This window comes from Oncorhynchus nerka, linkage group LG20 (genome assembly GCF_034236695.1).
Source record: "Oncorhynchus nerka isolate Pitt River linkage group LG20, Oner_Uvic_2.0, whole genome shotgun sequence".
NCBI lineage: Eukaryota > Metazoa > Chordata > Actinopteri > Salmoniformes > Salmonidae > Oncorhynchus > Oncorhynchus nerka.
In genome coordinates this window covers 7,465,184-7,491,597 of record NC_088415.1, presented here as the reverse complement: position 1 = coordinate 7,491,597, position 26,414 = coordinate 7,465,184, and the positions used below count along the sequence as shown (strand labels likewise).

General features: G+C 47.1%; 1 protein-coding gene across 1 annotated transcript in view; it reads left to right on the top strand.

Annotated features, from left to right (window-relative positions):
* The first annotated feature begins 4,014 nt into the window (after positions 1-4,014).
* slc6a17 (solute carrier family 6 member 17) overlaps positions 4,015-26,414 on the top strand; it is a 44,813-nt gene continuing 22,413 nt past the window's right edge. Inside the window, exons 1-4 of the mRNA XM_029646535.2 lie at positions 4,015-4,414; positions 8,138-8,295; positions 21,068-21,197; positions 22,420-22,601. Coding sequence (XP_029502395.1) covers positions 4,117-4,414; positions 8,138-8,295; positions 21,068-21,197; positions 22,420-22,601 — 768 coding nt within the window. The 5' untranslated portion in view covers positions 4,015-4,116. The remainder of the gene's footprint in view (positions 4,415-8,137; positions 8,296-21,067; positions 21,198-22,419; positions 22,602-26,414) is intronic.

The following is a 26,414-nucleotide window of genomic DNA, read 5'->3' as shown; positions in this document are numbered from 1 at the left end:
GGTGGAACGCACAGGACCCTCTCCAAACGCCCGCGGGCAGCCAACAGATTGTCCAGTCGGATGGACATGTCAATCAGCTCATCCAGGGAAAGAGCGGTGTCCCGACACGCTAGCTCCCTGCGGACGTCCTCCCGGAGACTACACCGGTAGTGGTCGATAAGGGCCCTGTCGTTCCACCCAGATCCTGCTGCCAAGGTCCGGAACTCCAGCGCGTAATCCTGGGCGCTCCTCTTCTCCTGCCTGAGTCGTTCTCCCGCCGCTCGGCCCTCTGGAGGGTGGTGAAACACGGCACGGAAACGGCGGAAAAACTCTGGGTAGTTCTCCTTCGCTGAGTCTGGGCCATTCCAGACTGCGTTCGCCCACTCCAGAGCACGACCCGTGAGGCGGGAGATGAGGACACTCACCCTCTCCGCTCCCGAGGGAGTGGGTCTTACGGTGGCCAGGTATAGTTCCAGTTGGAGTAAGAACCCCTGGCACCCTGCCGCCACTCCATCATAATCCCTCGGGAGCGTAAGACGGAGAGTGCTGGAGCCGGGGGATGGGGAGTCTCGAGCTGGGGAAGCTGAAGGTGGAGAGAGGAGACCACTCCTCGCCCATCGGTCCATTCTCTCCATCACCTGATCCATAGCCGTTATGATCCGATGGAGAACGGTGGTATGGTGAGAACCCGTTACTCAATCGATGGGAGAGGGATGGCCGCTGCTCCTGCTGACTCCATTTTCTTGGTGAGGGATTCTGTAAGGTACTGGTTGTCGTGAGGGTGAAGTCAGGCGCAGGAAAGCAGAGAGTTCAATATAGTGCTCTTTTAATGCACACACGGTGAACCACGGCCACCCCACTTTTGGGTGCTCAAACAAAATGCCCCAGACACGAAAACAGTCCAGCACTAAATACACGAACACGTTCGTCTGTAGCAAACACCAGGGTTACAATGATCAATCCCGCACAAAGAAACGGGCGGGCCGGCTGACTAATAAAGCCCAACTAATACAACCAACTCAAAACAGGTGTAATCAATAAACACATAAAATAATCAGTGGCAGCTAGTAGGCCGGCGACGACGACCACCGAGCACCACCCGAACGGGAAGGGGAGCCACCTTCGGTCGGAGTCACGACAGAATCAATCAATCATAATCACTAGTTAACTACACATGGTTGATGATATTACTAGTTTATCTAGCGTGTCCTGCGTTGCATATAATCAATGCAACACAGGGGGATGATTTAACAAAAGCGCATTTGCGGGAAAAAAGCACAATCGTTGCACAACTGTACCTAACCTAAATACCAATGCCTTTCTTAAAATCAATACACAGAAGTATATATTTTTAAACCTGCATACTTAGCTAAAAGAAATCCAGGTTAGCAGGCAATATTAACCAGGTGAAATTGTGTCACTTCTCTTGCGTTCATTGCACGCAGAGCCAGGGTATATGCAACCGGTATCAGCTTTTTTTGGTCCTCCAATAATCGGTATCGGTATCGGCGTTGAAAAATCATAATCGGTCAACCTCTAGTGGAGATGTTGTTTCCTACCCTCAACACCTGGGTGCGGCCTTTCAGAAAGTCCATGACCCAGTTGCACAGGGCAGGTTTGAGACCCAGGGTCTCTAGCTTAATGACGAGTTTGGAGGGTACTGTGGTGTTAAATGCTTAGCTGTAATCGATGAACAGCATTCTTAAATAGGTATTCCTCTTGTCCAGATGGGTTAGGGCTGTGTGCAGTGTGATTGCGAGTGTGTTGTCTGTGGACCTATTGGGGCAGACCCTAGTGGGTCTAGGGTGTCAGGTAGGGTGGAGGTGATATGATTCTCGACTAGTCTCTCAAAGCACTTCATGATGACAGAAGTGAGTGCTACGAGGCGATAGTCATTTACCTCAGTTACCTTAGCTTTCTTGGGAACAGGAACAATGGTGGCCCTCTTGAAGCATGTGGGAACAGCAGACTGGGATAGGAATTGATTATATATGTCCTTAAACACACCAGCCAGCTGGTCTGCGCATGTACTGAGGACACGGCTACGGATGCCATCTGGGCCGGCAACCTTGCGAGGGTTAAAACGTTTAAATGTTTTACTCACGTTGGCCGGGGTGGCCGGGGAGAGCCTGCAGGTTTTGGTAACGGGCCGTGTCAGTGGCACTGTATTGTCCTCAAAGCGAGCAAAGAAGTTGTTTAATTTGTCCGGGAGCAAGACGCTGGTGTCTGCGACTGGGCTGGTTTTCTTTTTGTAATCCGTGATTGACTGTAGACCCTGCCACATACGTCTCGTGTCTGGGCCGTTGAATTGCGACTCTACTTTGTCCCTATACTGACGCTTAGCTTGTTTGATTGCCTTGCGAAGGGAATAGCTAAACTGTTTGTATTCGGTCATGTTTCCGGTCTCCTTGCCATGATTAAAAGCAGTGGTTTGCACTTTCAGTTTTGCGTGAATGCTGCCATCAAGCCACGGTTTCTGGTGGGGGAAGGTTTTAATAGTCACCTTGGGTACAACATCACCGATGCACTTGTTAATAAACTTGCTCACCGAATCAGAGTACACATCAATGTTGTTGTCTGAGGCTATCCGGAACATATTCCAGTCCACGTGATCGAAGCAATCTTGAAGCGTGGAATCCGATTGGTCGGACCAGCGTTGGAACAGACCCCAGCATGGGCGTTTCTGTCTATAGGCTGGGAGCTACAAAATGGAGTCGTGGTCAGATTTACCAAAAGGGACTATAGGACTTGTTTTACTGTGGATATAGAAACTTTTGTAGCTGTTTCCTCCAGCATTTTCACAAGGTACTCTGCTGCTGTTCTGTGATTGATTTGCACTTCTCGCACCAACGTACGTTCATCTCTAGGAGACAGAACGTGTCTCCTTCCTGAGTGGTATGACGGCTGCGTGGTCCCATGGTGTTTATACTTGCGTACTATTGTTTGTTCAGATGAACGTGGTACCTTCAGGCGTTTGGAAATTGCTCCCAAGGATGAACCAGACTTGTGGAGGTCTACAATCTTTTTTCTTAAGTCTTGGCTGATTTCTTTTGATTTTCCCATGATGTCAAGCACAGAGGCACTGAGTTTGAAGGTAGGCCTTGAAATACATCCACAGGTACACCTCCAATTGACACAAATGATGTCAATTAGCCTATCAGAAGCTTCTAAAGCCATGACATAATTTTCAGGAATTGTCCAAGCTGTTTAAAGGTCCAGTCAACTTAGTGTATGTAAACTTCTGACCCACTGGAATTGTAATACAGTGAATTATAAGTGAAATAATCTGTCTGCCAACAATAGTTGGAAAAATTACTTGTGTCATGCAGAAAGTAGATGTCCTAACCGACTTGCCAAAACTATAGTTTGTTAACAATAAATGTGTGGAGTGGTTGATAAACGAGTTTTAATGACTCCAACCTAAGTGTATGTAAACTTCCAACTTCAACTGTATAGCACAGACCCCTCCCCCCATCAGATGTACTGGCTAAACCAACAACATAGCATCCCTCTGAGGAAGGGACAGGAAAGGAGCTACTGACTTGTCAAGCAGCCATTCAGCCGACCACCCCAAGCAGCCAGTCAGCCGACCACCCCAAGCAGCCAACCAACCAACCAGAGATTAGAGGGTTTTACACAGTCTCCCTCCACAAAGTTACATTCAATTGCCCAATGCCGTGAACTCAGGCGATTTCCATTCAGTCTCAATTTCTAGACAAATCTCCTTTAGCTATTACCTTAGACCTGGCATAATTAATGGGACTGACATAAATACAGCTGAATCATGCTGAAATGTTAGACTCTTTGATCAAAAATACTGTGGTTTTAAAGAGCCCATACAGGAGGGGAGAGGAGACTGCTGTGGATAGGGTGTCTGTATTTGTCTAGTTGCATAAGATATAGACATTGAGCTTTTGTCGCTGTAAATTATCTGTGTTTCAAGGCATATACAGAGGCATATTTCCAAGTCTGATTGTTTAGGACATAGAAAGATTTATCTAACCAGCTCGTAACTTGTCTCTTTCCAGGTTCAAGACAAAAAAAACATCTATCTGTGGAATCTACCTTTTGACCATCTCTGACCCCTTCTGACATCGTACCCCTGACCCTAGACCACCCTCACCATCCACCGCCACCATGCCTAAAAACAGCAAGGTGACCCTGGGACTCCCTCACAGTGATCCAGTCACTGAGTCAGTGGCGGACCTCCTGACCCTGGCCGAGCCCCTGGACTATAAGAGCAGCCGGATGAGTATGGGTCTCAGCCCCGGGGCCCAGCCGGCCATGGGCAAGGGCCTGCTGCCTTCTCCAGGGGACGAGGAGGGGAGGCCGGCCTGGAACAGCAAGCTGCAGTACATCCTGGCCCAGGTCGGATTCTCTGTGGGTTTGGGCAATGTCTGGAGGTTCCCCTACCTGTGTCAGAAGAACGGAGGAGGTGGGTAATGCTGGGGAATCTGGGTATTGTACTTAGTTACTGGTGGGGATTCTGGATAGTGTAGTCACAGGGGGGATATGGGTATCTTAGTCTTTGTCAGGATTATCTGTGGGGCTGGGAAATATTTGGAGGTTCCCCTACCTGTGTCACAAGAACAGAGGAGGTGGGTTCTGGGTATTGTAGTCACTCTTGGAGTGGGGGAATATGGATACTGTTGTCACTAGTGGGGATTATGGATACTGTTTTTTTGGTGGGGGTGGGCTTCCCTATAGGCCTCGCTATCGTATTGAGGTTCCTCTACCTAGGCCGGAAGAATGGAGGAGCTGGGTATTGTAGTCACCGGAGATTCTGGGCACTGTAGTCAATCTGCATACTGTAATTACTAGTGAGGGTTTTTTGGAACTCTGTGAAGCAGTTACTGTGTTATAATAATGATGATGATAATGACGATCATGAAGTTTACTATGTATGTATCAGAACACGCTCATCCTTTACAGCTTTACAAGGCTTGAGAAAGTGCAGTTGGTTTTGATGTCACCAGTCACCCCAGGCTGGTGGAGAAATGGTGGGGGGTAAGAGCATCACATCTCTCGACAAGGCGGGTCATTGTTCTGGCAGACTGGACAGGTGTGAAATAGCAGGCAGTTGTAGCTGTCACTATTCACGTTTTCTATGGTGTAGTAACAGGCTGAGTCAGGTAACATCCAATAGGTGACCCTGAGCATTGTGTTCACTTGTTGCAACAAGGATAAACATGGTGAAGTACTATAATACATTTGACTTCAAAGATATACTCCCCTTGGCTATACTAGTACTATAATACCCTAGTATCCCCTAGTACAGTGTTTCCCAAAACGCGAGGGGATGGAAGGTGGGTGCGGGTCCCCCCTCCGTCTTAAAATCATTGAATAAGTATATATATATATATATATTACGGTTACATACAGTATATACATACAGTAGCAGTCAAAGGTTTGGACACACCTACTCATTCAAGAGTTTTTCTGTATGTTTACTATTTTCTACATTGTAGACCAATAGTGAAGACATCAAAACTATGAAATAACACATATGGAATCATGTAGTAATTTTTAAAAAAAAGTACATTTATTTTATCTTTGAGGTCCTTCAAAGTAGCCACCCTTTACCTTGATTACATATTTGCACACTCTTGGCTTTCTCTCAACCAGCTTCACCTGGAATGCTTTTCCAACAGTCTTGAATGAGTTTCCACATATGCTGAGCACTTGTTGTCTGCTTTTCCTTCACTCTGCGGTCCAACTCACCCCAAAGCATCTCAATTGTGTTGAGGTCGGGTGATTGTGGAGGCCAGGTCATCTGATGCAGCACTCTATCACTCTTCTTCTTGGTCAAATAGCCCTTACACAGCCTGGAGGTGTGTTAGGTCATTGTCCTGTTGAAAAACAAATGATAGTCCCACTAAGCACAAACCAGATGGGATGGCGTATTGCTGTAAAATGCTGTGGTAGCCATGCTGGTTAAGTGTGCCTTGAAGTAAATCAAGACAGTGTCACCAGCAAAGCACCCCCACACCATCACACCTCCTCCTCCATGCTTCAATGGTGGGAACCATACATGCATAGATCATCCGTTCACCTACTCTGCGTCTCACAAAGTCACAGCGGTTGGAACAAAAAAAATCAAATTTGGACACATCAGACAAAAGGACAGATTTTCACCGGTCTAATGTCAATTTTTTGTGTTTCTTGCCCAAAACAAGTCTGTTCTCCTTATTGGTGTCCTTTAGTAGTGGTTTCTTTGCAGCAGTTCGGCTATGAAGGCCTGATTCACACAGTCTCCTCTTAACAGTTGTTGAGATGTGTCTTTTATTTGTGAAGCATTTATTTGGGCTGCAATGTGAGGTGCAGTTAACTCTAATGAACTTATCCTCTGCCGCAGAGGTAACTCTGGGTCTTCCTTTCCTGTGGCGGTCCTCATGAGAGCCAGTTTCATCACAGCGCTTGATGGTTTTTGGCGACTGCACTTGAAGAAACTTTGAAAGTTCTTGAAATGTTCAGGATTGACTGACCTTCATGTCTTAAAGTAATGATGGACTGTCGTTTCTCTTATCTTATTTGAGCTGTTCTTGCCAGAATATGGACCTGGTCTTTTACCAAATAAGGCTATATTCTGTATACCACTCTAACCTTATCACAACACTCAATGCAGCTTCAAATGCATTAAGAAAGAATGAAATTCCTGATATTTGAAATGCATTCCAGGTGACTAAATCATTAAGCTGGTTGAGACAATGCCAAGAGTGTGCAAAGCTGTCATCAAGGAAAAGGGTGGCTACTATATATAATATACATTTTGATTTGTTTAACAGTCTTTTGTTACTACATGATTCCATATTATTTCAATGTAGAAAATAGTAAAAATAAAGAAAAACACTTAATGAGTAGGTGTTCTATATATATATATATATATATATATATATATATATATATATATATATATATATATAATTTTTTTGAGGAACTCAGTCAGTCTCAACTTACTCTTGAAAGTCATGTGCCATCAGGTGCCATTTCTAAACTGTTGTGTCCCAGTGAAACCTGACACCGTGGTAGCCTGTAACCTCAAGTCCAGGCTTGTCCTAGTGATGATTGATTCTGATGCTCCTTGACAACCCATTTGTGTCTCCCTACGTCTCCTCCTCTCCTCTCCTCTCCTCTCCTCTCCTCTCCTCTCCTCTCCTCTCCTCTCGTCTTGTCTTGTCTCGTCTCGTCTCGTCTCCTCTCCTCTCCTCTCTCTCTCTCTCTTCCTCCTTTCCCCCCTTCTTCATGTTCTCTCTATTCTATTGCCTTTTGATGAAAGGCCAGTAGAGATGACATTGAACAAAGGCTACAGTATTACAGTGCTCAATTACAGCAGCAAAAAGCACCACTATATTATAAGCCCTCCATCAAAATAATTGTGTTCCAAAGAGTAAAGAGCATTATAAACCTGGGCTTTCGACTCTGCTGTGTTTGGATCCGCACAACCAGTCCAGGCCTCCTAGTCCCAGGTGTGTTATTACTGGGATTTGTTTTCTGGTCTCCTGGAATAGCAGCAGCAAGTGAGAGTTGGCTGGCAGCCAAGGTTGTGTTGATTAGGGTATTCATTAGGGTGCAAATGTGTTGTTTGTGAGTGTATGACGATGCTCTGTGTGCTCAGTGGAGCTAAAAGAGGGAGAGTAGAGAGGTACAGTTTAGTGCAAGACAGAGGGAGACAGGAAGTGGTGAGGCTGCAGAAGGCAGAGAGAGACAGGAAGTGGTGAGGCTGCAGAAGGCAGAGAGAGACAGGAAGTGGTGAGGCTGCAGAAGGCAGAGAGAGACAGGAAGTGGTGAGGCTGCAGAAGGCAGAGAGAGACAGGAAGTGGTGAGGCTGCAGAAGACAGAGAGAGACAGGAAGTGGTGAGGCTGCAGAAGACTGAGAGAGACAGGAAGTGGTGAGGCTGCAGAGGTAGGATAATAGAAAACATGACCATGACAAACCAGTCTGTCTTTTTTGCTTGAGACATTTCTTTCAATGTGAAATATAGTGTTCTAGCCTTTTCCTTCCATCCAGAAGGCTGTTTCAATTTGACCTTTACTGACTTGTACCTAACCTTCTTCCTCTTCATTCTCCCTCTCCTTCTCATTCCTCTTTCTTCCACTTCTCCTTCCCATTCACTCTTCCCCTCCCCCAACCCCTCCCTCCACCCCCTTCCTCTCTCAGGTGCGTACCTGGTCCCGTACTTCATCCTCCTCATCCTCATCGGGATCCCTCTGTTCTTCCTGGAACTGGCGGTGGGACAGAGGATTAGGAGAGGCAGCATTGGGGTGTGGAACTACGTTTACCCTCAGCTAGGAGGCATCGGGGTCTCCAGTCTAATGGTGAGAGGCTTGCACACACACACTAAAGGACTGTGGCGGTCATGACATTTTGTCAGCCGGCTGAATGTCGTGCAAATAACTGCTGGTCTCGTGGTACATGACCGTTAATTACAATAAACACGTTTAGCATCTCTAGGCTTTGAGCCACTGGTGCGGACCTTTAGCACATCTACATTTTTAAAAGTCTAATACATCCATTTGAATGTAGCCTACACCATCACACAATAAATACATTCTTTATTTAAGCAGGTTTAAACAAATGTTATGATATGAAGAAAATTGTACCTATTTCAGAAGAACAGAATAGCATATTCTGAGACGACCTTATGTCGGGCCCTGATCTATGGCTATGCCATAGGCTGTGGGCTACTTTAGTTCATTTAGCAGACAAGATTGGTTTTCATTCCTGTAGTATCATTTTATAGTAAGAAGAATAAAATTGAACATAGCTGAATAAAATATAAAATATATTTTTCCCAAACGATTTCCGAGGGAATAATATAATAATAAAGCCTACTAATGTACAGTACACACCTACTCATTCAAGGGTTTCTTTATTTTTACTATTTTCTACATTGTAGAATTATCATGACACACGGTGAGACCCAGATGTAGACACAGGAGGCAGATGGTTGGAGTCTTACAATGTTAATTAATCCAAAAGGAGTAGGCAAGAGAATGGTTGTGGACAGGCAAAAAGGTCAAAACCAGATCAGAGTCCAAGAGATACAGAGTGGCAGGCTCGTGGTCAAGGCAGGCAGAATGGTCAGGCAGGTGGGTACAAGGTCCAGAAACAGGCAAGGGTCAAAACCAGGAGGATTAGAAAAAGGAGAAAAGCAAAAAGCAGGAGAACGGGAAAACCACTGGTTGACTTGGAAACATACAAGACAAACTGGCACAGAGAGACAGGAAACACAGGGATAAATACACTGGGGAAAATCAGCGACACCTGGAGGGGGTGGAGACAATAAAGAGGACAGGTGAAACAGATCAGGGCGTACCCCACCTGCCGTCCTACCTGGGTGCATACCTGGCTGACCGGGGTGCCGGCGGTGGAATTGGCGATGAGGGCCAGGTCCAAGATGTCTTTAGTAGGAACCCAGCACCTCTGCTCCAGGCAATGACCCTCCCAGTCAACCAGATACTGGAAACCCCTGCCCCGTGGTCGAACCTTCAGGAGTCGTCTCACCGTATACACTGGCTGGCCATCGATTACCCGGGGGGCGGAATGGGCCTGGTAAAACAGACAAAGGTCAGTGAGACACATGCTTAATTCTGGACACATAGAAAGTAGGATGGATACGGAGGGTACGGGGTAACACAAGACGGACAGCAGTGGAACTCAGGACTCTGGAGATGGGAAAAGGGCCAATGATCCGGGGAGACACTCCCCGGCCAGGTCCCGAGTGGAAAGCCATATAAAGCCATGTTCTCTGCCCAATGCAGCCGAGGGGAGCTGGGGTCCGGCAACAGTCCGCTTGTCGACGATACCTGGAGTTGGTCGTGAGAATAGCCGACAGAGATGGACATCGACAGAGGTGGACAAACATCTGGGCCGAGGGTACGCTGACCTCCTGCTCTTGTTCCGGGAAGACTGGAGGCTGATACCCCATGGAGCACTCGAAAGGGGAGAGTCCCATGGCAGAACAGGGAAGGGTGTTCCTGGTATACTCCACCCAGACCAGTTGTTGACTCCAGGTAGTGGGATTGGTTGAGACTAGGCATCTCAGTGTGGTTTCCAGGTCTTGGTTGGCTCGCTCCGACTGACTGTTGGTTTGGGGATGGAATCCGGATGACAGGCTGGCCGACGGCCCAATAAGGGTGCAGAATGCCTTCCAGAACTGAGACGAGAACTGAGGACCCCGATCAGAGACCATGTTTACCGGGAGTCCGTGGATCCGGAAGACATGCTGCGTCATAAGCTGAGCCGTCTCCTTGGCAGAAGGTAGTTTGGGGTAGTTTGGGGAGAGGGGTGAAATGGGCGGCCTTGGAAAACCTGTCGACTACCGTCAGAATCACAGTGTTGCCATCAGACGGAGGAAGCCCAGTGACAAAGTCCAGAGATATATGAGACCAGGGACGATGAGGGACCAGTAGTGGCTGCAGGAGGACAGAAGGAGCTTGCCGTGGAGTCTTGTTTTGAGCACACACTGGGCATGCGGCGACGAAGGCTGAGACATCAGGAACCATTGTTGGCCACCAGAAGCGTTGTCGAAGGAAGGCTGGTGTACGACGGGACCCTGGATGACAGGTCAGCCTGGAGGAATAAGCCCATTCCAGGAACCGGGACTGGACTGGATTAGGGACAAAAATCCGGTTAGCCAGGCTCCCTTCAGGTTCAGGCTGGGATCGTTGTGCCTCGCGGATCAGGTTCTCAATACCCCAATCCACAGTGGCAGCAAGGCATGAGGTAGGGAGAATGGTTTCAGAGGTCGAGGGTGTGGCAAAGGAACTGTATAGGCGGAGAGAGCGTCAGGCTTCACATTCTTTGACCCTGGGCAGTAGGAAATGCTGAAGTTGAATCTGGTAAACAAGTGGGCCCACCGTGTCTGCCTGGAGTTGAGGCGCTTGGCTGTACGGAGATATTCCAGGTTTTTATGGTCGGTCCAGACCAGGAATGGCTGTTCTGCTCCTTCCGGCCAGTGCCTCTACTATTCCAATGCCATCTTCACCGCCACAGGAGTTCTCGGTTGCCAACATCGTAGTTCCTCTCAGCAGGATTGAGACAATGGGACAGGAAGGCACAGGGATGAAGCTTCTGGTCCTGGGCAGATCGCTGGGACAGGAAGGCACAGGGATGCAGCTTCTGGTCCTGGGCAGATTGCTGGGACAGGAAGGCACAGGGATGCAGCTTCTGGTCCTGGGCAGATCGCTGGGACAGGAAGGCACAGGGATTCAGCTTCTGGTCCTGGGCAGATCGCTGGGACAGGAAGGCACAGGGATGCAGCTTCTGGTCCTGGGCAGATCGCTGGGACAGGAAGGCACAGGGATGCAGCTTCTGGTCCTGGGCAGATCGCTGGGACAGGATGGCCCCCACTCCAACAACCGAAGCATCCACTTCCACCACAAATTGACGCGAGGGGTCCAGATGGATGAGGATGGGTGCTGTTGTGAACAGATGCTTCAGGTCCACAAAGGCTTTGTCGACATCTGGAGACCATTTGAACGGCAAATACACTGGGGGAAATCAGCGACACCTAGAGAGGGTGGAGACAATCACAAGGACAGGTGAAACAGATCAGGGCGTGACAAGAATCATAGTGAAGACATCAAAACTATGAAATAACACATATGGAATCATGTAGTAACCAAAAAAGTGTTAAACAAATCAAATATATTTTAGATTTTAGATTCTTCAAAGTAGTCACCCTTTGCCTTGATGACAGCTTTGCACACTCTTGGCAAAAAAGCAAACTCGGCTCCATCCTTCATTGAGGCAGATGGCTTGTTCCTAACAAAACCCTTTGGTATTGCCAACCACTTGAATAACTTTTTTGTTGACAAGATTAGCAAACTTAGGCCTGAAATGCAAACAACAAATGCTAAGCCTTCAGCACTGTAGTTTTGAGTTCTACAAAGTGGGTGTGGAAGAGGTGAAACAATTGTAGCTGTCTATGAATGAGGACAAACCACCTGGTACCCACAAAGGTTGGGACACAGTTCAGACACTCATCGGTACAAGACATGTAACCATTTTATAAATATTTTTATTATAATTTGCCCTGTATTATGTATTAGACCTAGATCATGTGTGTATTAAATGTATGTATTTCAGTCCTTGACTAATAGTGTTCTGTACTATGTCTTATGTCATCTTTCATGTGGACCCCAAGAAGAGTACGGCTAATGGGGGATCCTAATAAGTACAAAATGCCAAATATGCCTTCTGGCAACGCAAGAATAGAATAGTTTATTGTTCTCCAATGAGCAGCCAAGTCTGTCTCAAACATATACCATTCACCAGGACACGAAACAGCAGTTTTGATGTCATTGTCTCAGTTTACCTGACAGACGTGTGGTCTGATGAAACATTTTGCGTCCCTCAGAAGGCCTACCCACATTAGTGTCTCTAGAGAGTTCAAAGTAGACTGACATACAGACGTCAGCAATACCAGTCGCTTTCATCTGTCAAATGTCACACTCCTCCATCCTCAGTACTCTCAGGCAGAGGCTTCTGTCCAGGAGAAGATGTGTGCTCTGGATGTCTATGTTGCTATGTGGCTAACTGAAGGACCAAGAGGCTAGCCTGTCTGTCAAATACAGTTGACTTTAGAGCTCAGGTCACTCACCACAATCACATCTGCTATGTCCACAGTCAGCAAGCCAGCCAGTCAGTCAGCGAGTCAGTCAGCCAAACAGTCAGTGAGTCAGCCAGCCAGTCAGTCAGTCAGTGAGTCAGTCAGCCAAACAGTCAGTGAGTCAGCCAGTGAGTCAGTCAGCCAAACAGTCAGTGAGTCAGCCAGCCAGCCAGTCAGTCAGCGAGTCAGTCAGCCAAACAGTCAGTGAGTCAGTCAGCCAGCCAGTCAGTCAGTGAGTCAGTCAGCCAAACAGTCAGTGAGTCAGTCAGCGAGTCAGTCAGCCAAACAGTCAGTGAGTCAGCCAGCCAGCCAGTCAGTCAGTGAGTCAGTCAGCCAAACAGTCAGTGAGTCAGCCAGTGAGTCAGTCAGCTAGTGAGTCAGTCAGCCAGTGAGTCAGTCAGCCAGAAAGTCAGTGAGTCAGTCAGCCAGTCAGTCTGTAGTCAGCCATTCAGTCAGTGAGTCAGCCAAACAGTCAGTCAGTCAGTGAATCAGCCATTCAGTGAGTCAGTCAGTGAGTATGCCAATCAGTCAGCCAGTCAGTCAGTCAGTCAGCCAGGATATCAGTGAGTCAGTCAGCCAGTCAGTCAGTGAGTCAGCCAAACAGTCAGTGAGTCAGCGAATCAGTCAGCTAGTGAGTCAATCAGCCAGTGAGTCAGTTAGTCAGTCAGTCAGACTTTAGATCTCAGGGCACTCACCACACTCTCATCTGCTACAGCCAGCCAGTCAGTCAGTGAGTGACTCAATGAGTGAGTCAGTCACTCAGTGAGTCATTCAGTAAGTCAGTCAGTAAGTCGGTGAGTCTTGTGTCTGTGAGTCAGTCAGCCAGTCAGTCAGCCAAACAGTCAGTGAGTCAGTCAGCCAGTGAGTCAGTCAGCTAGTGAGTCTGTCAGCCAGTGAGTCAGTCAGTCTGTGAGTCAGCCAGCCAGTCAGTCAGACTTTAGATCTCAGGGCACTCACCACACTCACATCTGCTACAGCCAGCCAGTCAGTCAGTCGGTGAGTCAGTCAGTGAGCCAGTCAACGAGTCAGTCTGTCAGCCAGTCAGTCAGTCAGTGAGTCAGCCAATCAGTTAAGGAGTCAGTCAATGAGTCAGTCAGCAAGATAGTCAACCAACCAGTCAATCAGGAGTCAGTCAGTCAGTGACACAGTCAGTCTGTAGTCAGTCAGTCTGTCAGTGAGTCCATCAGTCGGTCAGTCTGTAGTCAGCCAGGCCCATGCAGCCCTGATCCAGTGAGGTGCTAGCATGGATAATGTAACATAGGCCAACATTTAGTCAGTCAGTGAGTCAGTCCGCCAGTCAGTCAGTGAGTAAGTCAGTCAGTGAGTCAGTGTGTCAGTCAGTGAGTAAGTAAGTAAGTAAGTCAGTCAGTCAGTCAGCCAGTGAGTCAGTCAGTGAGTCAATCAGCCATTCAGTCAGCCAGTCAGCCAATCAGTCAGCCAGTCAATCAGTCAGCCAGTCAGTCAGCCAATCAGTCAGTCAGCCAGTGAGTAAGTCAGTCACTCAGTGAGTCAGTCAGTAAGTTAATAAGCCAGTCAGTCAGTCAGTCAGGGATTAAGTCAATCAATCAGCGAGTCAGTCTTTCAGTCAGTTATTGAGTCAGTCAGTCAGTGGCACAGTCAGCCAGTCAACCAGTCAGTCAGTCAGTCAGTTAGTGACACAGTCAGTCAGTCAGTCAGTCACGCAGTCAGTCATTCAGTCAGTCAGCCAGTTAGTGACACAGTCAGTCAGTCACGCAGTCAGTCAGTCAGCCAGTCAACCAGTCAGTCAGTCAGTCAGTCAGTCAGTTAGTCAGTCAGTCAGTCAGCCACGCAGTCAGCCAGTCAGTCAGTCAGTTAGTGACACAGTCAGTCAGTCAGTCCATCTGTAGTCAGTCAGTATCTAATAGCTAGCATACCAATGAAGCATTGTATTGGGCACACATCTTAGAATGAAGCATTCTATTGGGCACACATCTTAAAATGAAGCATTGTATTGGACACACATCTTAGAATGAAGCATTGTATTGGACACACATCTTAGAATGAAGCATTGTATTGGACACACATCTTAGAATGAAGCATTGTATTGGACACACATCTTAGAATGAAGCATTGTATTGGACACACATCTTAGAATGAAGCATTGTATTGGACACACATCTTAGAATGAAGCATTGTATTGGACATGCATTCTAAGTAGTATTAGTCAGTTAGTGACACAGTCAGTCAGTCAGTCCATCTGTAGTCAGTCAGTATCTAATAGCTAGCATACCAATGAAGCATTGTATTGGGCACACATCTTAGAATGAAGCATTCTATTGGGCACACATCTTAGAATGAAGCATTGTATTGGACACACATCTTAGAATGAAGCATTGTATTGGACACACATCTTAGAATGAAGCATTGTATTGGACACACATCTTAGAATGAAGCATTGTATTGGACACACATCTTAGAATGAAGCATTGTATTGGACACACATCTTAGAATGAAGCATTGTATTGGACACACATCTTAGAATGAAGCATTGTATTGGACACACATCTTAGAATGAAGCATTGTATTGGACACACATCTTAGAATGAAGCATTGTATTGGACACACATCTTAGAATGAAGCATTGTATTGGACACACATCTTAGAATGAAGCATTGTATTGGACACACATCTTAGAATGAAGCATTGTATTGGACATGCATTCTAAGTAGTATTCTACTATAGCTATTGTATTGGACACACATCTTAGAATGAAGCATTGTATTGGACACACATCTTAGAATGAAGCATTGTATTGGACACACATCTTAGAATGAAGCATTGTATTGGACACACATCTTAGAATGAAGCATTGTATTGGACACACATCTTAGAATGAAGCATTGTATTGGACACACATCTTAGAATGAAGCATTGTATTGGACACACATCTTAGAATGAAGCATTGTATTGGACACACATCTTAGAATGAAGCATTGTATTGGACATGCATTCTAAGTAGTATTCTACATACATTTATTATAATTTGCCCTGTATTATGTATTAGACCTAGATCATGTGTGTATTAAATGTATGTATTTCAGTCCTTGACTAATAGTGTTCTGTACTATGTCTTATGTCATCTTTCATGTGGACCCCAAGAAGAGTACGGCTAATGGGGGATCCTAATAAGTACAAAATGCCAAATATGCCTTCTGGCAACGCAAGAATAGAATAGTTTATTGTTCTCCAATGAGCAGCCAAGTCTGTCTCAAACATATACCATTCACCAGGACACGAAACAGCAGTTTTGATGTCATTGTCTCAGTTTACCTGACAGACGTGTGGTCTGATGAAACATTTTGCGTCCCTCAGAAGGCCTACCCACATTAGTGTCTCTAGAGAGTTCAAAGTAGACTGACATACAGACGTCAGCAATACCAGTCGCTTACATCTGTCAAATGTCACACTCCTCCATCCTCAGTACTCTCAGGCAGAGGCTTCTGTCCAGGAGAAGATGTGTGCTCTGGATGTCTATGTTGCTATGTGGCTAACTGAAGGACCAAGAGGCTAGCCTGTCTGTCAAATACAGTTGACTTTAGAGCTCAGGTCACTCACCACAATCACATCTGCTATGTCCACAGTCAGCAAGCCAGCCAGTCAGTCAGCGAGTCAGTCAGCCAAACAGTCAGTGAGTCAGCCAGCCAGTCAGTCAGTCAGTGAGTCAGTCAGCCAAACAGTCAGTGAGTCAGCCAGTGAGTCAGTCAGCCAAACAGTCAGTGAGTCAGCCAGCCAGCCAGTCAGTCAGCGAGTCAGTCAGCCAAACAGTCAGTGAGTCAGCCAGCCAGCCAGTCAGTCAGTGAGTCAGTCAGCCAAACAGTCAGTGAGTCAGTCAGCGAGTCAGTCAGCCAAACAGTCAGTGAGTCAGCCAGCCAGCCAGTCAGTCAGTGAGTCAGTCAGCCAAACAGTCAGTGAGTCAGCCAGTGAGTCAGTCAGCTAGTGAGTCAGTCAGCCAGTGAGTCAGTCAGCCAGAAAGTCAGTGAGTCAGTCAGCCAGTCAGTCTGTAGTCAGCCATTCAGTCAGTGAGTCAGCCAAACAGTCAGTCAGTCAGTGAATCAGCCATTCAGTGAGTCAGTCAGTGAGTATGCCAATCAGTCAGCCAGTCAGTCAGTCAGTCAGCCAGGATATCAGTGAGTCAGTCAGCCAGTCAGTCAGTGAGTCAGCCAAACAGTCAGTGAGTCAGCGAATCAGTCAGCTAGTGAGTCAATCAGCCAGTGAGTCAGTTAGTCAGTCAGTCAGACTTTAGATCTCAGGGCACTCACCACACTCTCATCTGCTACAGCCAGCCAGTCAGTCAGTGAGTGACTCAATGAGTGAGTCAGTCACTCAGTGAGTCATTCAGTAAGTCAGTCAGTAAGTCGGTGAGTCTTGTGTCTGTGAGTCAGTCAGCCAGTCAGTCAGCCAAACAGTCAGTGAGTCAGTCAGCCAGTGAGTCAGTCAGCTAGTGAGTCTGTCAGCCAGTGAGTCAGTCAGTCTGTGAGTCAGCCAGCCAGTCAGTCAGACTTTAGATCTCAGGGCACTCACCACACTCACATCTGCTACAGCCAGCCAGTCAGTCAGTCGGTGAGTCAGTCAGTGAGCCAGTCAACGAGTCAGTCTGTCAGCCAGTCAGTCAGTCAGTGAGTCAGCCAATCAGTTAAGGAGTCAGTCAATGAGTCAGTCAGCAAGATAGTCAACCAACCAGTCAATCAGGAGTCAGTCAGTCAGTGACACAGTCAGTCTGTAGTCAGTCAGTCTGTCAGTGAGTCCATCAGTCGGTCAGTCTGTAGTCAGCCAGGCCCATGCAGCCCTGATCCAGTGAGGTGCTAGCATGGATAATGTAACATAGGCCAACATTTAGTCAGTCAGTGAGTCAGTCCGCCAGTCAGTCAGTGAGTAAGTCAGTCAGTGAGTCAGTGTGTCAGTCAGTGAGTAAGTAAGTAAGTAAGTCAGTCAGTCAGTCAGCCAGTGAGTCAGTCAGTGAGTCAATCAGCCATTCAGTCAGCCAGTCAGCCAATCAGTCAGCCAGTCAATCAGTCAGCCAGTCAGTCAGCCAATCAGTCAGTCAGCCAGTGAGTAAGTCAGTCACTCAGTGAGTCAGTCAGTAAGTTAATAAGCCAGTCAGTCAGTCAGTCAGGGATTAAGTCAATCAATCAGCGAGTCAGTCTTTCAGTCAGTTATTGAGTCAGTCAGTCAGTGGCACAGTCAGCCAGTCAACCAGTCAGTCAGTCAGTCAGTTAGTGACACAGTCAGTCAGTCAGTCAGTCACGCAGTCAGTCATTCAGTCAGTCAGCCAGTTAGTGACACAGTCAGTCAGTCACGCAGTCAGTCAGTCAGCCAGTCAACCAGTCAGTCAGTCAGTCAGTCAGTCAGTCAGTCAGTTAGTCAGTCAGTCAGTCAGCCACGCAGTCAGCCAGTCAGTCAGTCAGTTAGTGACACAGTCAGTCAGTCAGTCCATCTGTAGTCAGTCAGTATCTAATAGCTAGCATACCAATGAAGCATTGTATTGGGCACACATCTTAGAATGAAGCATTCTATTGGGCACACATCTTAAAATGAAGCATTGTATTGGACACACATCTTAGAATGAAGCATTGTATTGGACACACATCTTAGAATGAAGCATTGTATTGGACACACATCTTAGAATGAAGCATTGTATTGGACACACATCTTAGAATGAAGCATTGTATTGGACACACATCTTAGAATGAAGCATTGTATTGGACACACATCTTAGAATGAAGCATTGTATTGGACATGCATTCTAAGTAGTATTCTACTATAGCTATTGGAAATTGCAGACAGTGCAGGAGGTCCTATACAGTACTATGCAGTGCTGAGGCAGTGAGGGTTGAGGAGGGAGGGCATGAGGCATTGAGGTGTGAAGCGTAAGGTTTGAGGTGTTAGGCTTGAGTGTTGAGGGCACGAGGCATTGAGGTGTGAGGCGTAAGATTTGAGGTGTTAGGCTTGAGGGTTGAGGCGGGAGGGCACGAGGCATTGAGGTGTGAGGCATAAGGCTTGAGGATTGAGGCGGGAGGGCATGAGGCATTGAGGCGTAAGGTTTGAGGTGTTAGGCTTGAGGGTTGAGGCTGGAGGGCACGAGGCATTGAGGTGTGAAGTGTAAGGTTTGAGGTTTGAGGTGTTAGGCTTGAGGGTTGAGGCTGGAGGGCACGATGCATTGAGGCGTAAGGATTGAGGTGTTAGGCTTGAGGGTTTAGGCTGGAGGGCACGAGGCATTGAGGTGTGAGGCATAAGGTTTGAGGTGTTAGGCTTGAGTTTTGAGGCGTGAGGTTTAAGGCGTGAGGGCCTGAGACTTGAGGCTGTGAGGCGTGAATGTTGAAGCGTGAGGGTTGAGGCTGGATGGTTGAGGCGTGAGGCGTGAGGGTTGAGGCGTGAGAATTTCAGGCATGAGGGTTGAGGCATGAGGGTTGAGGTGAGAGGGTTTCAGGCATGAGGGTTGAGGCGTGAGTGTTGAGGTGTGAGGGTTTCAGGCATGAGGGTTGAGGCATGAAGGTTGAGGCGTGAGGGTTTCGGGCATGAGAGTTGAGGCGTGAGGATTGAGGTGTGAGGGTTTCAGGCATGAGAGTTGAGGCTTGGGGGTTGAGGCAGTGAGGTGTGAGGGTTGAGGCAGTGAGGTGTGGGGGTTGAGGCAATGAGGTGTGAGTGTTGAGGTGTGAGGGTTTCAAGCATGAAGGTTGAGGGTTGAGGCAAGCTGGATGGACCTGGATGTTTATGTACCTACACCAGCATACCACGCAATGTATTCTAAATAATATGCTATGCCAGTATGTATACTGCAGTCAGTCTGTCAGACCCTGGAATGGTGAGGCGTTATTCATATTCATACTAGCCTACCACTTAGAATGGCACCATTATGCTCCTATTGATATTAGAATGTAACCACTGCAGATAAATCAGTCCCGCAGACCTTGCTGCAGAGGCAGATAGACAGTCACTCAGGCTCTGCTGCAGAGGCAGATAGACAGTCAGCCAGGCCCTGCTGCAGAGGCAGATAGACAGTCAGCCAGGCTCTGCTGCAGAGGCAGATAGTCAGTCAGCCAGGCCCTGCTGCAGAGGCAGATAGACAGTCAGCCAGGCCCTGCTGCAGAGGCAGATAGACAGTCAGCCAAGCCCTGCTGCAGAGGCAGATAGACAGTCAGCCAGGCCCTGCTGCAGAGGCAGATAGTCAGTCAGCCAAGCCCTGCTGCAGAGGCAGATAGACAGTCAGCCAGGCCCTGCTGCAGAGGCAGATAGACAGTCAGCCAAGCCCTGCTGCAGAGGCAGATAGACAGTCAGCCAGGCCCTGCTGCAGAGGCAGATAGACAGTCAGCCAGGCCCTGCTGCAGAGGCAGATAGACAGTCAGCCAGGCTCTGCTGCAGAGGCAGATAGACAGTCAGCCAGGCCCTGCTGCAGAGGCAGATAGACAGTCAGCCAGGCCCTGCTGCAGAGGCAGATAGTCAGTCAGCCAGGCCCTGCTGCAGAGGCAGATAGACAGTCAGCCAGGCCCATGTAACCTGGGACAGTGAGGGTTGAGATAGGCTGGATGTAACCTGGGACAGTGAGGGTTGAGATAGGCTGGATGTAACCTGGGACAGTCAGGGTTGAGATAGGCTGGATGTAACCTGGGACAGTGAGGGTTGAGTCAGGCTGGATGTAACCTGGGACAGTGAGGGTTGAGATAGGCTGGATGTAACCTGGGACAGTGAGGGTTGAGATAGGCTGGATGTAACCTGGGACAGTGAGGGTTGAGATAGGCTGGATGTAACCTGGGACAGTGAGGGTTGAGATAGGCTGGATGTAACCTGGGACAGTGAGGGTTGAGATAGGCTGGATGTGACACCAGGAGCTCCGCTCTGCTCTGGAGCTATAAATACATAGAGGCCTAGAACACACAGAGGACTTTAATTATTCAGAGAAACTTCAGCTGTGGGCTGCCTGAGTGTCTGAGAGTGAATCACAGAGAAAAGCCGATACATATGATAGCATTTCCTGTGTAGCTTTCTGTTGGTCTTTGCGTGTCGGCCAGGAAAGCCATATGTATGTGTAACCAGCTAGACGACACCACCGTTTGGTTGATGGAAACTCTGATATGCAATGGGTTTCCCAAAACACAGCCCTATCACATAAAAAACACTGCCCTATCACATAAAAAAACACAGCCCTATCACATAAAAAAACACAGCCCTATCACATAAAAAACACAGCCCTATCACATAAAAAACACTGCCCTATCACATAAAAAAACACAGCCCTATCACATAAAAAACATAGCACTATCACATAAAAAACACAGCCCTATCACATAAAAAACACTGCCCTATCACATAAAAAACACAGCCCTATCACATAAAAAACACAGCCCTATCACATAAAAAAATACACCACAAAACAAACATTGTAGTTTGAGCAATAACAGACATTTCTTGGAAGAACTAAGGATTTATTTGACCTTTCTCTCTCTGTCTCTCTCCAGGTGTGTGGTTTCGTGGGCCTGTACTACAACGTGATCATCGGCTGGAGCATCTTCTACTTCTTCCAGTCCTTCCAGTACCCGCTGCCCTGGGCAGAGTGTCCAATCAGAGTGGTCAACGGGAGCCAAGCCAGTAAGGTCACACAAGCAGCACAGTTTAGAACAGTACAGCAAATGAGAACACAGCGAGACACAGTACAGCATCATGTAGTATAACACAGAACATCATCAGGGTAGTACAACACAGTACAGCATCATGTAGTATAACACAGAACATCATCAGGGTAGTATAACACAGTACAGCATCATGTAGTATAACACAGAACATCATCAGGGTAGTAATTACTTCATATGACATCGCAGCACGTTATATGACATCATATCACGTCATATAACATCACAGTACAGCACGTCATATGACATCACAGTACGCCATATGACATCACAGCACGTCATATGACATCACAGCATGTGATGTGACATCACAGCATGTCATATGACATCACGGCACGTCATATGACATCACAGCATGTCATATGACATCACATCATATGACATCACAGCACGTCATATGACATCACAGCACATCAAATAACATCACAGCACATCATATGACATCACAGTACGTCATATGACATCACAGGACGTCATATGACATCACATCATATAACATCACAGCACGTCATAAGACATCACATCATATAACATCACGGTACATAAATGTCAACCACTGTGCAGTACAGCGTGGCTGAGATCTTGGGTACAGCTGAATACACCACACTACGTTACATTTTGCTACATTGGCCTACTGTAGTTTTCCATTCACTGTGCCTGCTCAGTACTGTATAGTCAACAATACATTACATCAAATAATACGATGTTTTACTGTTATATATAGTGAACAGCTGGTAATCTGCAGGTTGAGCAGAGAGAGGATGAGGTGGGATGCAGTCAGAACAGAGCTGGGATGGCTCTATACTTAATCTGACCTAAGAGGGCAGGTGTGATGCTGCGTACTGTCAGGAGGTATGGCCCAGTCTCTGAGTACCCAGCATGCCCTACGATGACGGCAGGAAGCACATAGCAATCCAGACAGAGTCAGGGACCTTACGTCAGCATTAGCACGCATTAGCTCTTCCATGTTAGCATGCTAGTCTTAGGTCCCACACTGACCTTATGTTAGCATGCTATTCTTAGCTCCCACAGCGACCTCTATGCAGATATTAACTATGTATACTTCACAGCTGTATATTTCCTACTTTCTCCCCCCTCTTTGCACACTCCCATATCTCTCTCTCCCCTCCTATCTTCCCCCGTCTCCCTTCTCACCTCCCTCCCTCCGCCCCTCCCTCTAGTCATCGAGCCGGAGTGTGAAAAGTCTTCTGCCACCACCTACTTCTGGTACCGGCAAACCCTGAACATCACCAGCACCATCGAGGACAGCGGAGGCCTCAACTGGAGAATGACCCTGTCCCTATTCGCCGCCTGGCTCATCGTCTGTCTGGCAGTGATCAAGGGTATCCAGTCATCTGGGAAGGTAACAGGCCGAGAGCTATTATATAGATCTGTGTGTGTGTATACACGTGCATATAGGTACTATATATATACTATCTGAAGGTACTGTATATATACTATCTGAAGGTACTATACATACTATCTGAAGGTAGTATATATATACTATCTGAAGGTACTATACATACTATCTGAAGGTACTGTATATATACTATCTGAAGGTACTATACATACTATCTGAAGGTACTGTATATATACTATCTGAAGGTACTATACATACTATCTGAAGGTAGTATATATATACTATCTGAAGGTACTGTATATATACTATCTGAAGGTATTGTATATATACTATCTGAAAGTACTGTATATATACTATCTGAAGGTACTGTATATATACTATCTGAAGGTACTGTATATATACTATCTGAAGGTACTGTATATATACTATCTGAAAGTACTGTATATATACTATCTGAAAGTACTGTATATATACTATCTGAAGGTACTGTATATATACTATCTGAAGGTATTGTATATATACTATCTGAAAGTACTGTGTATATACTATCTGAAAGTACTGTATACAGTGCATTCAGAAAGTATTCAGACTTTTTTATGTTACAGCCTAAAATCGAAATTCTAAAATCGATTAAATTTCTTCATGAATCTACACACAATACCCAACAATGAAAAAGGCAAAAATAGGTTTTTAGACATTTTCTAAAATCTATATATCAAATAAAAACAGAAATATCACATTTATATAGTAAGTATTCAGACCCTTTACTCAGTACTTTGTTGAAGCACCTTTTGGCAGCGATTACAGCCTCAAGTCTTCTTGGGTATGACGCTACAAGCTTGGCACACCTGTATTTGGGAAGTTTCTCCCATTCTTCCCTGCAGATGCTCTCAACCTCTGTTAGGTTGGATAGGGAGAGATGCTGCACAGCTATTTTCAGGTCTCTCAGAGATGTTTGATTGGGTTCAAGTCCGGGCTCTGGCTGGGCCACTCAAGATCATTCAGAGACTTGTCCCGAAACCACTCCTAATTTGTCTTGGCTGTGTGCTTAGGGTCATTGTCCTGATGGAAGGTGAACCTTTGCCCCCCGTCTGAGGTCCTGGGTGCTCTGAAGCAGGTTTTCATCAAGGATCTCTGTACTTTGCTCCATTCATTGTTCCCTCAGTCCGGACTAGTCTCCCAGTCCCTGCCGCTGAAAAACATTCCCACAGTATGATGCTGCCACCACCATGCTTCACCGTAGGGATGGTCCCAGGTTTCCTCCAGACCTGAGGCTTGGCATTCAAGCCAAAGAGTTCAATCTTGGTTTCATCAGACCAGAGAATGTTGTTTCTCATGGTCTGAGAGTCTTTAGGTGCCTTTTGGCAAACTCCAAGCGTGCTGTCATGTGGCCACTCTACCATAAAGGCCTGATTGATGGAGTGCTGCAGAGATGTTTGTCTTTCTGGAAGGTAATCCCATCTCCACAGAAGAAATCTGATGCTTTCAGAGTGACTATTATGGTCTTGGTCACCTCCTTGACCAAGGTCCTTCTCCACTAATTGGTCAGTTTGGCTGGGCGGCCAGCTCTAGGAAGAGTCTTGGTGTTTCCAAACTTCTTCCATTTAAGAATGATGGAGGCCCCTGTGTTCTTGGGGACCTTCATTGGTGTAGAAATGTTTTGGTACCCTTCCCCAGATCTATGCCACGACACAATCCTGTCTCGGAGCTCTACGGACAATTCCTTCGACCTCATGGCTTGGTTTTTGCTCTGACATGCACTGTCAACTGTGGTACCTTATATAGACAGGTGTGTGGCTTACCAAATCATGTCCAATCAATTTAATTTACCACAGGTGAACTCCAGTCAAGTTGTAGAAACATCTCAAGGATGATCAATGGAAACGGGATGTAACTGAGCTCATTTTCGAGTCTTATAGCAAAAGGTCTGATTACGTGTGTAATGCTGCGGGTGTCGTGGGTGTGGAGTCAGACGCAGGAGACAGAGAGTGCAATGCTGTGCGTCTTTAATTGCACCAACGCACCACAGGGTACTCACAATAGTAACGACCCCAAACACAGGGAATGAAAATGTACAACGGAAAAGTCACGACCAGGCACTAACACGTACCTCTACAACAGAGCCGAAGGTTACACTGAAATAATCCCGCACAACAACCAGGCGGGCCGGCTGTCTAATAAAGACAAACTAATCATACCTAAACAGGTGCTACCAATAAACATACAAGGAGGGGGAGGAAAGACAATCAGTGGCAGCTAATAGGCCGGTGATGACGACCGCCGAGCGCCACTCGTGACAACGTGTTTTTTTTTCTTTTTCGCTTTGTCATTATGGGTGGGGTATTGTGTGTAAATTGATGAGGATTTTATTTTATTTTTTTCATCAATTTTAGAATAAGGTTGTAAACGTAACTAAATGTGGAAAAAGTCAAAAGGGTCTGAATACTTTCCAAGTGCACCACTGTATGACTGGAAAGGTACAGGGCCAGGGGCATTGTCTACCCGACAGATACTGTATGACTGGAAAGGTACAGGGCCAGGGGCATTGTCTACCCGACAGATACTGTATGACTGGAAAGGTACAGGGCCAGGGGCATTGTCTACCCGACAGATACTGTATGACTGGAAAGGTACAGGGCCAGGGGCATTGTCTACCCGACAGATACTGTATGACTGGAAAGGTACAGGGCCAGGGGCATTGTCTACCCGACAGATACTGTATGAATGGAAAGGTACAGGGCCAGGGGCATTGTCTTCCCGACAGATACTGTATGACTGGAAAGGTACAGGGCCAGGGGTATTGTCTACCCGACAAATACTGTATGACTGGAAAGGTACAGGGCCAGGGGCATTGTCTACCCTACAGATACTGTATGACTGGAAAGGTACAGGGCCAGGGGCATTGTCTTCCCGACAGATACTGTATGACTGGAAAGGTACAGGGCCAGGGGCATTGTCTACCCGACAGATACTGTATGACTGGAAAGGTACAGGGCCAGGGGCATTGTCTACCCGACAGATACTGTATGACTGGAAAGGTACAGGGCCAGGGGCATTGTCTACCCGACAGATACTGTATGACTGGAAAGGTACAGGGCCAGGGGCATTGTCTACCCGACAGATACTGTATGACTGGAAAGGTACAGGGCCAGGGGCATTGTCTTCCCGACAGATACTGTATGACTGGAACGGTACAGGGCCAGGGGCATTGTCTTCCCGACAGATACTGTATGACTGGAAAGGTACAGGGCCAGGGGCATTGTCTTCCCGACAGATACTGTATGACTGGAAAGGTACAGGGCCAGGGGCATTGTCTACCCGACAGATACTGTATGACTGGAAAGGTACAGGGCCAGGGGCATTGTCTTCCCGACAGATACTGTATGACTGGAAAGGTACAGGGCCAGGGGCATTGTCTTCCCGACAGATACTGTATGACTGGAAAGGTACAGGGCCAGGGGCATTGTCTACCCGACATATACTGTATGACTGGAAAGGTACAGGGCCAGGGGCATTGTCTACCCGACAGATACTGTATGACTGGAAAGGTACAGGGCCAGGGGCATTGTCTTCCCGACAGATACTGTATGACTGGAAAGGTACAGGGCCAGGGGCATTGTCTTCCCGACAGATACTGTATGACTGGAAAGGTACAGGGCCAGGGGCATTGTCTACCCGACAGATACTGTATGACTGGAAAGGTACAGGGCCAGGGGCATTGTCTACCCGACAGATACTGTATGACTGGAAAGGTACAGGGCCAGGGGCATTTTCTTCCTGACAGATACTGTATGACTGGAAAGGTACAGGGCCAGG